A 15,188-nucleotide genomic window follows, 5' to 3' on the forward strand; every position below is an offset into this window, starting at 1 on the left:
AATTATTGAAACGGGAAAATAACCGTGTTTGTTTGGGACAGGAAATGAGGCAGTTTTAAAATCTTGCTACCAGACACTGGATTTTTTTTCTCGACTTTAGATTGACCCATGGCTATGTGTACGGGTACAAAACTCAAATCGCCAGGGCCACTCAATAATTTTTTAGAACATACACACACCTCCCTCCCTCTCTCTCCGCTGCGGTCCCGCGGCGTGAGCGTGCGAGAACGAGGTACGTCTCAGTCTGCGAGCCGCCATCTTGTGGAAGTGCTGGGGGAGGGGGGAAAGAGTACGTTGGGCCTGTTGCCGGGTCTGGGGAGGTGCTCCTTATTTGAAGGTACAGGAAACGCAGGGAATGGGGAGCAAGGACAGGCACGTCTAGTGGCGACAGAGAGAGAAGCGGACAGGTGCGGGGGCAATCCAGAGGAAGGAGGCGCTGCCCGGGGCACGAGCTCTTCTGCAACAATCGGGCCGGAACCCGGAACAGAGGGGATCGAACGGAGAGACAGAATCGGAACGCGCCCGGACCGTTCTAGAGCGCGGAGACATGTCCAAGCGGCACCGCGTCGACCTGGGGGACGATTACTCGTCCAGTAAGAAGCGCGTCACCTCGGACGGGTAGGTTAATCCGCAGCGTGGTGGGGGCGCCGGAGGGAGGCTGCATCCCAGTCGCTCGCTCTCAGGCTCGGGCCTCCCGCCGTATTACCGGAGACAGCGGCCTTGTCGGCGAGCGGTAAATCTTCGAGCTGAGGGGAGCCGAGCGGAAGGGGCGGCTGCGGCTAGTCGCGGTTCCGTTTTGCGGAGAGGGGGGGGGGGGGGGGGGAGCGTTGATCGCCACAGAGCAGCCGAGCGAGTGGAGGCCGCGGGCCCGCGAAACTCTTCCCCCGACAACCCGCCCTCCCCCTCTCCTGGTGCCATCGGCCTTGCGGCTCTCTTGCTCATGTCCCGTCTCAGGTAACTGTCGCCGCCGCGGTGTCTTGCAGGGTTTCCGGCTGTTCTCGGCGGGACAGCGCGCCTTCTGCTCGGTTGTGTAGCACAAGGAGCCTCGGGAAGACATTGGCGCCTGTCCTGTGCGCCTCTTTTCTGCACATGGTGGGCCACGTTTCCGAGGCACACCGGGGCCTTCTTTTTTTTTAAGAAAAGGATTTGTTCAGGGAGGGTGGTGGGGAAGAAAGGCCGCGTTAAACTTTTGCCCGTGCTGCTCTCTCGTGTCCAGTGCTGGGCGGGAGTGAGGTTTCGACACATTTACTAACTGTTTCTTTTCGAAGTTATTTCTCCTGTGTAGGTGCGCCCTGACTGGCACAGAATGGCTGTCACTCCCTCTTCGCTTTTCAGAGACTAAGGTTTGGGGATAAGTGGGGAGTTATGATGATGAGAGATAATTTGCAGTTACTGGTATTTTAACGTTTATTTTGCTTGTGAAAGGGCAACCCCCCTCCCCCAGAGAAACCACTAGGATGATTGCTGGCTAGGCCTTTCTTGACAATCTAACTCCGGCTATAGTGCCCCAGATCAGTGTATTTTCTGAACCTGTTAGATTGAAATAATTTTTCAGAACGTGTTATTTTGGTCCAATTTTCTCCCCACTTCCGAAGGTATTGATTTTTGTGGTATAGTTCCAAGGGTGAAAATCTTTCCTGGTGTCTCGGTCAAATTATATTGTTCATTTATCGCACCTGACCCACTGGCTGTTTGCAGACTCAGCTCTTATGATGGAAAATCAGAGAATAATTCTAACATAAGACTATTTGGCCCATCTATTCACCTGATCCTGCTTTTCTGCCTTTTCCAGTGGCCCTACAAATCTTTTCTCTTTAAATTATTGTCCAATTCCTTTTTGAATTTGCCTCCACCACATACTCAGGCAGTTTATTCCACATTGCAACCAGTTGCTGCCTTAAAATAGATTTTGCTTATACCGTCTCTGGTTCTTTTGGCCATCACTTTAGATTCCCTAAGTGTCATTGAAATCATTGAACCGATCCTCTGTAAGAGCACCCTACCCAGGCCCTCACTTCACCCTATCCCTGTAACCCCATCTAAAGGGCAGCACGGTAGCATTGTGGATAGCACAATCGCTTCACAGTTCCAGGGTCCCAGGTTCAATTCCGGCTTGGGTCACTGCCTGTGCGGAGTCTGCACATTCTCCCCGTGTGTGCGTGGGTTTCCTCCGGTTTCCTCCCACAGTCCAAAGATGTGCAGGTTAGGTGGATTGGCCATGATAAATTGCCCTTAGTGTCCAAAATTGCCCTTAGTGTTGGGTGGGGTGCAGACTCGATGGGCTGAATGGCCTCCTTCTGCACTGTAAATTCTATGATAACCGTTGGAAGGGGCAATTTAGAATGGCCAATCCACCAACCCTGCACATCTTTAGGAGGAAATAAGCTCCTGGAGAAAACCCCCAGGGAGAATGTACAAACTCCACACAGATACTCGCCCAAGGTCAGAATTGGAACACTGGTCTCGGGCACTGTGTGGCAGCAGTGCTAACCACTGTGCCACCTTCTGACAATGGGACCCCCCCCCCCCCCCCCCCCCCCCCCCCCAAAACACCTTTCAATCTTCTGTCAGGAGAACAGCCCCTGCTTCTCCAATCCCGGCAATGGTACTGAAGGCTTGTGCTCCAGAACTTGCTGCATCCCTAGCTAACTGTTACAGCTACAACACTGGTACCTACCTGGCAATGTGGAAAATTGCCCAGGTGTGTCCTGTACACAAGAAACGGGACAAATCCAACCCAGCCAAATACTGCCCAATCAGTCTACTCTCCATCATTAGTAAAGTGATGGAAGGAGCCCTTAACAGTGCTATCAAGCGGCACTTATTCAGCAATAACCTGCCCACTGATGCTCAGTTTGGGTTCCATCAGGGTCACTCAGCTCCTGACCTCAATACAGCCTTGGTTCAAACATGGACAAAATAGCTGAATGCCAGAGGTGAGAGTGACTGTCCTTGACATCAGGGCAGCATTTGACCGAGTATGCGTCAAGGAGCCCTAGCTAACATGGAGTCAATGGGAATCTGGGTGGGGGGAGCTATCCGCTGGTTGGAGTCATATCTGGAACAAAGGAAGATGGTTGGAGGTCAATCATCTCCAGGACATTGCAGGAATTCCTCAGAGTAGTGTCCTAGACCCAACCATCATCAGCTGATTCATCAATGACCTCCCTTTCATCATAAGGTCAGAAGTGGGGATGTTTGTCGATTACTGCAAATGTTCAGCACAATTCACGACTCCTTAGATAATGAAGAAGTACATGTCCAAACGCAGCAAGACCTGGACAATATTCAGGCTTGGGCTGACGAGTGGCAAATTACATTCGCACCACACAACTGCCAGGCATGACCATCTCCTACAAGAGAGGATCTAACCACCGCCCCTTGACATTCAATAGCATTACATTCGCTGAATCCCCCACAATCAACATCCTGGGGGTAAATATTGATCAGAAACTGAATTGGTCTAGCTATGGGCTAGCATGGCAGGTCAAAGGCTAGGAATTCAACGGCGAGTAGCTCGTCTCCTGACCCCCAAATCCTCTTCACCCTCTAAAGGCACAAGTCAGGAATGCAATGGAATACTCTCCACTTGCCTGGATGAGAGCAGCTCCAACAACACTGAAGAAGCTTCCACAGATACATAAAGGGCAAAAGAGGGTAGGGTCTCCTAAGGATAAACAAGGTCATCTATGTGCGGATCAACAAGGGATGGAATAGGCCCTAAATGAATATTTCTCGTCAGTATTTACTGTTGAGAAAGGCACGCATGTTAGGGAAATTGGGGAAATAAAAATGATGTCTTGAGGAGTGTACATATTAGAGAAAAGGAGTTGCTGGAGGTATTAAAGCACGTCAAGATAGATAAATCCCCGGGGCCTGATGAAATGTATCCCAGGACATTGTGGGGGGCTAGGGAGGAAATTGCCGACCCCCTAGCTGAGGTATTTGAATCATCGACAGCCACAGGAGTGGTGCCTGAAGATTGGAGGATAGCAAATGTTGTGCCCTTGTTAAAGAAGGGCTGTAGGGATAAACCTGGGAACTACAGACCGGTGAGCCTAACTTCTGTAGTGGGTAAGTTGTTAGAAGGTATTCTGAGGGACAGGATCTACAGGCATTTAGACAGGCACGGGCTAATTAGGGAAAGTCAGCATGGCTTTGTAAGGGGAAAGTCATGTCTCACGAATTTGATTGAGTTTTTTGAAGGGGTAACCAAGAAGGTAAATGAGGGCAGTGTGGTCGACGTTGTCTCCAATGACTTTAGCAAGGCCTTTGAAAAGGTACCGGATGGTAGGTTATTGCAAAAGGTTAAATCTCACGGAGTCCAGGGTGAGGTAGCCAATTGGATACAAAATTGGCGGTGCGACCAAAGTCAAAGTGTGGTTGTGGAGGGTGGTTTTTCAAACTGGAGGCCTGGGACTAGCGATGTGCCTCCGGGATCGGTGCTGGGTCCACTGTTATTTGTTATATATATAAATGATTCGGATGAGAATGTCGGAGGCATGGTTAGTAAGTTTGCAGATGACACTAAGATTGGTGGCATAATGGATAGTGAAGAAGACTAAATAAGATTGTAACAGGATCTTGACCAATTGGGTCAGTGGGTTGATGAATGTCAGATGGAGTTTAATTTGGATAAATGTGAGGTGATGCATTTTGGTAGATCAAATCAGGGCAGGACCTACTCCATTAATGGTAGGGAGTTGGGGAGGGTTACAGAACAAAGAGATCTAGGGGTACAGGTTCATAGCTCCTTGAAGGTGGAGTTGCAGGTGGACAGGGTGGTGAAGAAGGCATTCAGCATGCTCGATTTTATTGGTCAGAATATTGAATACAGGAGTTGGGATGTCTTGTTGAAGTTGTACAAGATGTTGGTAAGACCACATATGGAATACTGTGTTCAGTTCTGGTCACCCTATTATAGGAAGGATATTATTGCACTAGAAAGAGTGCAGAAGAGATTTACGAGAATGCTACCAGGACTTGATGGTCTGAGTTATAAGGAGCTGCTGGATAGGCTGGGACTTTTTTCCCTGGGAAATAGGAGGCTTAGAATCGTAGAATTTACAGTGCAGAAGGAGGCCTATCGTGTCTGCCTTGGAAAGAGCACCTACTTAAGGCCCCGTCTCCACCCTATCCCAGTAATCCCACCTGACCTTTTTGGACACTAAGGGCAATTTAGCATTGCCAATCCACCTAATCTGCACATTTTTGGACTGTGGGAGAAAACCCACGCAGACACTGAGAGGACGTGCAGACTTCGCACAGACAGTGACCCAAGCCGGGATCCTGGATCGAACCTGGGACCCTGGAGCTATGAAGCAACTGTGCTAACCATGTGCTAGGGATGATCTTATAGAGATCGATAAAATAATGAGGAGCATTGATAAGATAGATAGCATCTTTTTCCAAAGGTAGAGGAGTCTAGAATTAGAGGGCATAGGTGAGGGGGGAGAGATACAAAAGAGACCAGAATGGAAATTTCACACAGAGGGTGGCGAGCATCTGGAACGGGCTGCCAGAGGCAATGGGAGAAGCGGTACAATTTTGTCCTTTTTAAAAAGCAGTTAGACAGTTACATGGGCAGGGTGGGTATAGAACAGTACAGCACAGAACAGGCCCTTCGGCCCTCGATGTTGTGCCGAGCAATGATCACCCTACTCAAACCCACGTATCCACCCTATACCCGTAACCCACCAACCCCCCCTTAACCTTACTTTTTAGGACACTACGGGCAATTTAGCATGGCCAATCCACCTAACCCGCACATCTTTGGACTGTGGGAGGAAACCAGAGCACCCGGAGGAAACCCACGTACACACGGGGAGGACGTGCAGATTCCGCACAGACAGGGACCAGCCGAGAACCGAACCTGGGACCCTGGAGCTGTGAAGCATTTATGCTAACGACCATGCTACCGTGCTGCCCCAAGTATAGAGGGATATGGGCCAAATGCGGGCAAGTGGGACGAGCTTAGTGGCAGAAACTGGGCGGTATGGACAAGTTGGGCCAAAGGGCCTGTTTCCATGCTGAAAACATTAAAAAAAAACATTTTTTTTAGAGTACCCAATTATTCATTTATTTTTTCCAATTAAGGGGCAATTTAGCGTGGCCAATCCACCTAACCTGCATATCTTTGGGTTGTGGGTGTGAAATCCATGCAGACACGGGGAGAATATGCGAATACCACAGAGACAGTGACCCAGGGCCGGGATTCGAGCCCGGGTCCTCAGCGTCGCAGTCCCAGTGCTAACCACTGTGCCACGTGCCATCCCTGAAAACATCTATGACTCTATAAGCTCAACACCATTCAGGACGAAGCAGCCGCTTGATTGCTCCCCCTCCCACAAACATTCAAACCCTTCACCACCTACGAACAGTGGCAGCCCTGTGTGCCATCTACAAGATGCACTGCAGTAACTTACCAAGGTTCTTTAGATAGCACCTTCCAAACCCATGACCACTACCATCTAGAAGGACGAGAGTAGCAGATACCTGAAAGTGCACCACCAGAAGGTTCATCTCCAAGTCACTCACCACCATTGCAAATATATTGTTTCTTCGCTAGAGCAACATCCTGGGACTCTCTCCCTAACAGCTCGGTGGGTATACCTACACCTCAAGGATTGCAGTGGTTCAAAAGACAATTCACCACCACCTTCTGAAGGGCACTAGGGATGGACAATAAATGCTGACCTAACCAGCGACGCCCACATCCCGTAAAAATTAATTTTAAATAATCCATTTAATTGAAGCTATTCTCGTAAATCTTTTCTGTCCCCTAACCCACTCCAAATGCCTTCATGCCTTTCCTAAAGTTTGGTGTGCAGAATTGGGCGAATGTTGCTGGACTAGTAATCCAGAGGCCCAGACTCTGGAAATAGGGGTGCAAAGCCCACTACGGGAGCTGGTGGAATTTAAATTCAATAAATAACTCTGGACTATAAAGCTAGTCTCATTAATGTAGACTGGTTCACTAATGTCCTTTTAGGGAAGGAAATCTGCCATTCCTTATCTGACCTACATGTGACTCCGGACTCTCAGCAATTACTCTTAATTGCTCTCTGAAATGCCGAGCTAGCCATTCAGTTCAAGGACGAATAGAGAAGGGAAACAAATGCTGACCTTGCTGGTGACGCCTACTTCCCATGAAAGAATAAAGAGAAAATCACTATCCTGACAGTTTACAATACTTCCAAGTTTGTATCATCTGCAAATTTTGAAATTGTACTTTCCTAAATTTAGGTTGCTAATATAGATTTAAAAAGAGCACTGGTCCTAATACAGCACCTTGGTAGTCCCGCTAAATACTTTTCTCTAATTTGAAAAACAATTCGTCACTGCTCTTTGTTTTCTCTCACTCTGCCAACTTCTGCCATGCTGCAACTTTTTTAAAATTCCATGGTTTCAACTTTGCTGACAGGCTTGTGACACTATCAAACAGCATTAGAGGGTCCGTGTTCACCGCTTTACGCTCATCGGTGCTCTCTGTTACCTCATCAGAAAACTCAAATCAAGTTAAACATGATTTGCCCTCCACAAATCTTTCCTTAATTAATCTACATTTATCCCGTAACAGCCTCCCCGAACAGGCGCCGGAATGTGGCGACTAGGGGCTTTTCACAGTAACTTCATTTGAAGACTACTCGTGACAATAAGCAATTTTCATTTCCAAATGACTTAATTATTGTCTTGGATTATTGTTTCTAAAAGCTTTCCCATCTCCAAGGTTAAGCTGACTGGCCTGTAGTTCCTGGGCTTATCCTTGTAGCTTTTTCAACAAGTGTAAATTTGCAAATCTCACCTGGCACCCCCCTTGTGGATTGGATTGGACTTGTTGTCACGTTTACCAAGGTACACTGAAAAGTATTTTCCTGCGTGCAGCTCAAACAGATCATTTAGTACATGAAAAGAAAATACGTAACAAAGAGATGGCAAAGGAACTGAATAGTTACTTTGCAACAGTCTTCACAGTGGAAGACACCAGTGGGATGCCATAGCTCTAGGAGTGTCCGGGGGGGGGGGGGGGGGGGGGGGGGCGCAGAGGTGATTGCACTGGTCATCACTAAGGAGAAGATTCTGGGGTAACCAAATGGTCTGAAGGTGGATAAATCATCTGGACTTGATGGACTACACCCCAGAGTTTTAAGAGATAGCTGAGGAGATTGTGGAGGCATTGGTGGTGATCTTTCAGGAATCACTGGAGGCAGGAAGGGTCCCAGAGGCCTGGAAAGTGGCTAATGTAACACTGCTGTTTAAGAAAAGGGAGGGAGGCAAAAGATGGGAAATTATAGGCCGGTTAGCCTGACTTCGGTCATTGGTAAGATTTTAGCGTCCATTATTAAAGGTGAGATTGCGGAGTACTTGGAAGTGCATGATAAAATAGGACCTTCTTCAAGAGGAGGACATGTCTGATAAATCTGTTACAGTTCTTTGAGGAGGTAACAAGGAAGTTAACAAAGGAGAACCAGTGGACGTGATTTATTTAAATTTCCAGAAGGCCTTCGACAAGGTGCCGCATAGGAGACTGTTAAATCAGTTAAGAGCCATGGTGTTAAGGGTAAGATCCTGGCATGGATAGAGGATTGGCTGACTGGCAGAAGGCAGAGAGTGGGGATAATGGGGTCTTTTTCAGGATGGCAGCCGGTGGCTAGTGGTCTGTGCTGGGACCACAACTTTTTACAATATACATCAATATCTGGAAGAAGGAACTGAAGGCATTGTTGCTAAGTTTGCAGATGATACAAAGATCTGTAGGGTGACAGGTAGTATTGAGGAAGCAAGAGGGCTGCAGAAGGATTTGGACAGGCGAGGAGAGTGGGCAAGGAAGTGGCAGTGGCAAATGGAATACAATGTGGAAAATTGTGAGATTATGCACTTTGTAAGAAAGAATGGAGGCGGAGACTATTTTCTAAGTGGGGAAATGCTTAGGAAATCAGAAGCGCAGAGGGACTTGGGAGTCCTTGTTCACAAATCTCTTACGGTTAACATGCAGGTTCAGTTGGCAGTTAGGAAGGCAAATGCAACGTTTGCCTTCAAGTTGAGAGGGCTAGAATGCTGTTTACGGCTCTGGTCAGACCCCATTTGGAATATTGTGAGCAGTTCGGGGCCCCGTATCTAAGGAAGGATGTACTGGCCTTGGAAAGGGTCCAGAGGAGGTTCACAAGAATGATCCCTGGAATGAAGAGCTTGTCGTATGACGAACGGTTGAAGACTCTAGGTCTGTACTCGTTGGAGTTTGGAAGGATGAGGGAGGACCTTATTGAAATTTACAGGATACTGTGAGGCCTGTATAGAGTGGACGTGGAGAGGTTATTTGCACTTGTCGGAAAAACCTAGAAGCAGAGGACACAGTCTCAGACTAAGGGACAATCTTTTAAAAGAGAGATGAGGAGGCATTTCTTCAACCAGAGGGTGGTGAATCTGTGGAACTCTTTGCCGCAGAAGGCTGTGGAGGCCAAATCACTGAGTGTGTTTAAGACAGACATAGATAGGTTCTTGATTAATAAAGGGATCAAGGGTTATGGGGGGAAGGAAGGAGAACGGGGCTGAGAACAATATCAGCCATGATTGAATGGTGGAGCAGACTCGATGGGCCGAGTGGTCTAATTCCTCTATGTCTTATGGTAGTAGGGCAACGCAAGGTACGCAGTGTAAATTCATAGACACATGAGGCATACAAGAGTATCGTATTAATCAGATCAGTCCATAAGAGGGTCGGGCAAGAGTCTGGTAACAGCGGGGAAGAAGCTTCAAAGGAGGTTTGGAAGTTTATGGTCAGAGCCTCCATAATTTACAACCATTGCTGCCTTTGTCATACAGTATGATAACTGTTCTTGCTCTTGGGATCAGCTCTATCCAGATGGTTAACTTTGTATACCACCAGCCCGCCTCTGTATTTTGGTGGAGGGGAGCGAGTAAAAAGGAGAAGGAGTGGATGGCAGAAGCACCCAATGAACTACAGAAAGATTTAGATGTACTTTGCAAGTGGGCAGGACTATAACAGATAAAATTCAATATGTGCAGTGTTTTTGCATGTTGGAATAAAAGAAAGGATGCATTTAATGAATAAGTGTTGGGTTAAAGTTAGACCATGATTGTAGGACGAGAGGATGTAGGTGCAAACCAGTAAATGTGATTTGAAGACCGACGTCAGAAGTATTATTCATGTAAAGAGATTGATAACAACTAGCATTTATATATAATAAACATCCTAAGTTGCTGGCATTTATATATTGTAAAACATCTTGCGTTGCTCCCCAAGAGTGGTGTCGGTCACAATTTGGCACTGAACCATTGAAGGAGCTACTCATAACATGACAAACAACTTAGAAGTAAGTTTTAAGGGATGGCACGGTGACTCAGTGGTCAGCATTGCTGCTTCGCAGTGCCATGGACCTGGGTTTGATTCCAAATTTGGGTGATTGTGTGGAGTCTGCACCAGGGGCTGGTTTAGCTCACTTGGCTAAATCGCTGGCTTTTAAAGCGGGCCAGCAGCACGGTTCGATTCCCGTACCAGCCTCCCCGGACAGGCGTCGGAATGTGGCGACTAGGGGCTTTTCACAGTAACTTAATTGAAGCCTACTCGTGACAATAAGCAATTTTCATTAACATTTCTCCTGGTGTCTGCATGAGTTTCCCCCAGATGCTCCGGTTTCCTCCCACAGTCCAAAGATGTGCAGGTTAAGTGGATTGGCCATGATAAGTTGCCCTTTGGTGTCCAAAGGTTGGGTGGGGTTGTGGGAATGGGGTGGGAGATTGGGTCTAGGTGGGTGCTCTTTCGAAGGGTCGGTGCAGACTCGATGGGCCAAATGGCCTCCTGCACTGTAGGAATTCTATTCTATTTAGGGTGGAGGGGTGGGGGGGACATTCCAAAAGGACTAGGCATGGGAACAAGGGGTAGGCTATTTAACCTCTTAACCTGCTCTATTATTCAATGAGAATGTAGCTCCACCTGTCTCCTTGCTCCATATCCTGTTGAGATTAGATTTAGAATAGACAATTCATGTAGCATCAGTTGTCATTTGTGGAAGAGACTTCTTCTCCCCTTAGTGTATATAAGTATTTCCTAATTCAGCTCATGAAAGTCTGGAAATCAGAGCCAAGCCTATCTTCCCTAATCTTAGTCTCTCAGGCCAGTGGAAATTGTTACCAACTGTCCTGTCTGTCCCCCTACTACCCTGAAAACTCTGATTAGATCACTCTTTAACCATGCTAAAATTGCAGGGAATACAGACTCCGTTTGTGCAATCTGTCTTTTGGACTTCAAAGGTTAAATTGCAGCTACCATTTCGGTGAATCTACATTGCAATCTTTTCAAGGTCAATACATTGAACCTAAAACCAGTTACATTGGTGAGTTGGCTAAATGTAGATTGGGAAATTAAATTTAAAGTGAGACGGTATGTGAAAAAAGGACCAGTGAAAGCAAGTTTAATTCTGTTAGATGCTGGGACAGGAGAAATAATGATGGGGAAGAAGAAAATGGCACAGGTGCTAATCAACTACGGGTATTTTATGTTGACCGTCACAGTAGAAGAGACAAAAACACATCAGCTATTCTGCTTATCCAATCCATATGAACATAAAAAACACAATACACTCTCTTGTTTTGCTGCACACTTGTCTAATCTCTACATTTTTTAGTCTTTCACTTTACACCTCTTACCAGTTTGAATGCAACCCCAGCATCTTTTTTACCAACTATCCTGTCTGTCTTCCTACTACCCTGAATACTCTGAAAACTCCTAAATCTTTTTCTATTTATTAATTGTGCCCATAGAAGTCTACACTGCCTGTTTTCGTCATATATCTTTTGTCATTGAAGTTACTCTTCCCCACTACAGTTTCCCTTATTTTTCCTATAGCCCTCACAATCAGGTACATTTAAATCCCAGTCCTGCTTTGCAGCCATTTCTCAGTAGTGGCTACCATGTAATTCCCTCCCAGTTGAATTTGTGCCTGTAATTCATTTAATTTGGTCCTTGTATTCAAGGCATTGGTGTAAAGAACATCTCTTTAGGCCACATACTCAAACCTGTCCTGCTGTAATATTTTAGAATTAAATGTGTTTCTCCTGGCTTAATTACCTGACATCTTTTGGTTTTCCTTTTATGTATAGTATCCAAAACACAAATACTGAATGTTACTCCTCTCTCCACTTATGTCACCTGAACCCTCTTCCCTGGGATCCTCCCCCTACCTCTCCAATATACTTTTGAGCTAGTTTGCAATGTCTACCTGGTGCCAGGACGAGAGGCAACAAACCATACCAGAGTCTCTTATTACAAAAGTGAGACCCCCCCCCCAACAATTATGGAATCCCTTCTGACTGTCGCATTACACTTCCCCATCTTGTTTCCTTTGAACATCATTTTTTTACCCAGAGGGTGGTGGCGGTCTGAAATGCGCTGCCTTGGGGAGTGGCAGAGGTGGGTTTCCTCGCATCCATTAAAAAGTACCTGGATGAGCATTTGGCACATCATAATATACAAGGCTATGGGCCAAGTGCTGGCAAATGGAATTAGGTAGGTCAGGTGTTTTTCATGGACCGAAGGGCCTCTTCTGCACTATTTTCTGTGATCCTCCTGCTCCAAGGTGCTTCATGTTCTATCTGCTGTCTTTGCTCAAAAAATATTTATCCTATCTCACTTGGGTTCCCTTTACTCTGTGTACCATTGGTCATACCAACTTCGTCCTGAACCTGCACCTCTCTGCAGGTTGTGACTGAGGTTCTTCTCTTCCACTCTCTTGCATTGTACAGTCTCTATTTTACATGCCAGCTCAATGATTTTGAGCCAGAGACATTGGAGATAGCGGTGTCGACAGCATATGCATTTTCTCCCTCTGGGTAGACCCATTGTCAATTATCCTAATATTTCAGTCCAAACACAGAACTCTCTCTGCCATACATTCCCGTAACAGCCTCCGTTAGGCAGCACGGTAGCATGGTGGTTAGCATAAATGCTTCACAGCTCCAGGGTCCCAGGTTCGGTTCCCGGCTGGGTCACTGTCTGTGCGGAGTCTGCACGTCCTCCCCGTGTGTGCGTGGGTTTCCTCCGGGTGCTCCGGTTTCCTCCCACAGTCCAAAGATGTGCGGGTTAGGTGGATTGGCCATGCTAAATTGCCCATAGTGTCCTTAAAAGTAAGGTTAAGGGGGGGTTGTTGGGTTACGGGTGTAGGGTGGATACGTGGGGTTGAGTAGGGTGATCATTGCTCGGCACAACATCGAGGGCCGAAGGGCCTGTTCTGTGCTGTACTGTTCTATGTTCTATACCGTAGTCTGGTTTATTTATACATTTTTTTAGAATGGGAATTTATTTTCTTCTTTTCTATATACTTCTACACACTAACCTGCACTAAGCATTAAAACATTGAATAACATTTTAAATACTGACTGCCTGAAGTGTTAGTAAACCACCTCTGGTACAGGAGACAAAAAGCGGAAACCCCTTCCAACACCACACCACATTCCCACTCTAGAACACAGGTGATGTACTTGTAGCTACAATTTGAGCTCATGAAGTGAGAACATCAATTATATCACATTGTGCAATATTCAAACAAATTAACTTCTTCAGTAAAGATAGAACATAATGTGGCATCTGAACCTACTGTTGTAATGGAGGGTGATAAGGCAGTCCGTTTGTACACAGCAAAGTCCCACAACAGGTAGGAGGTAATAACCTGGTAATGATGTTAATTGAAGGATAAATATTAATTAGACACTAGGAAGACACCTCTAATCTTTTTCTAGTAGTGCTTTGCAATCTTTTATGTCCACCTGAGAGCACTTGGTGACTTAGTTTAACATGAGCTTTGGCCGCACATTCCCTTCCACTCAGAACTGGGGCAAAATTCTCCGACCCCCAGCAGGGTCGGAGAATCGCCTGGGGCCGCAGAAAATCCGGCCCCCACCGTGGCAGAGATTCTCCGCCACCCGGGAAGTGGCGGCGGGAATCACGCCACTCCGATCGGCGAGGCCCCTGCGGCGATTCTCCGGCCCGCCATGGGCCGAAGTCCTGCTGCTGGGAGGCCTCTCCCGCCGCCAAGGTTTGAACCACCTCTAGTGGCGGCGGGATCGGTGGTGCGAGCGGGCCCCCGGGGTGCCTCCACGGTGCCTCCACGGTGGCCAGGCCCGCGATCGGGGCCCCCCGCTCAGACTCCGGGCCAGTGCCCTGGGTGCACTCTTTCTCTTCCGCGGCCGCCACGGCCTCCGCCATGGCGGAAGTGGAAGAGAAAGCCACATCGCGCATGCGCCGGTGGTGACGTCAGCGCCAGGTGGCCGCTGACGTCGCCAGTCGACGCATGGCCTTTCGGCCAGCCCCGCTGGCGGGGGCCCTGGTTTTTTGCGCCAGTCTTCTTGTGCCAACCACTCCGGCGCGGGGCTAGCCCCCAAAGGTGCGGAGAATTCCCCACCTTTGGGGAGGCCCGACCCCGGAGTGGTTGGCGCCGCTCCCCTACGCCGGGATCCCCCGTCACGCCGGGTAGGGGAGAATCCCGCCCCTGTTCACTTACACCTTGGTGACATTTGCTTGGTTGCTGAACCCTCATTTATGCTTTTGTTACCTCCAGTCTTGACTCTTCAACGTTATCCTAGTTGGCCTCCTATCTTCACTTTCTGCGGTTCAACTTATCCTCATCTCAGTGCCTATCCTGAGTCACAGCAAGTCAGGTTCCTTGTGCTCGCTTTGGCTCCCAGTCCAACAGCATCTCAGTTAAATCTTTTTTCCGTGTGTTCAAATTCTTCTGTGGCCTTGCCCCTGTCTGATAACACTCCTGTGAAGCATTTTGTTTTTTTTTTATTACGGTAAAGGTGCAATGTAAATGCAAATTATTATCACATCTGAAAGACAGAATATTTGCAAGTGCAGCAGTTCCTCCAGTACGGCACTGGAGGTATCTGAGATCACATTGTTCAAGTTGTTGGAGTTGAATAAATACATCCCAGACGAGCCCTTTGATGTTCTTGCCTCTTGGCCAAGCAACTGGTTTGGGAGGACCAGTAGCACAGTGGTTAGCAATGTGGTTTCACAGCGCCAAGGTCCCAGGTTTGATTCCTGGCTTGAGTCACTGTCTGTGTGGAGTCTGCACGTTCTCCCCGTGTCTGTGGGTTTCCTCCAGGTGCTCCGGTTTCCCCTCTCAAGTCCTGTAATAAGTGCTTGTTAGGTGAATTGGGCATTCTGAATT

At 47.6% G+C, this 15,188-nt stretch overlaps 1 protein-coding gene across 1 annotated transcript in view; it reads left to right on the forward strand.

Annotated features, from left to right (window-relative positions):
- Nucleotides 1–252: 252 nt before the first annotated feature.
- The window catches only part of dhx15 (DEAH (Asp-Glu-Ala-His) box helicase 15), a 158,773-nt gene continuing 143,837 nt past the window's right edge, over nt 253–15,188 (forward strand). Inside the window, 1 exon segment of the mRNA XM_038791481.1 lies at nt 253–618. Within this exon segment, the coding sequence (XP_038647409.1) occupies nt 548–618 (71 nt within the window). The 5' untranslated portion in view covers nt 253–547.

Source organism: Scyliorhinus canicula, chromosome 3 (genome assembly GCF_902713615.1).
Source record: "Scyliorhinus canicula chromosome 3, sScyCan1.1, whole genome shotgun sequence".
Classification (NCBI taxonomy): domain Eukaryota; kingdom Metazoa; phylum Chordata; class Chondrichthyes; order Carcharhiniformes; family Scyliorhinidae; genus Scyliorhinus; species Scyliorhinus canicula.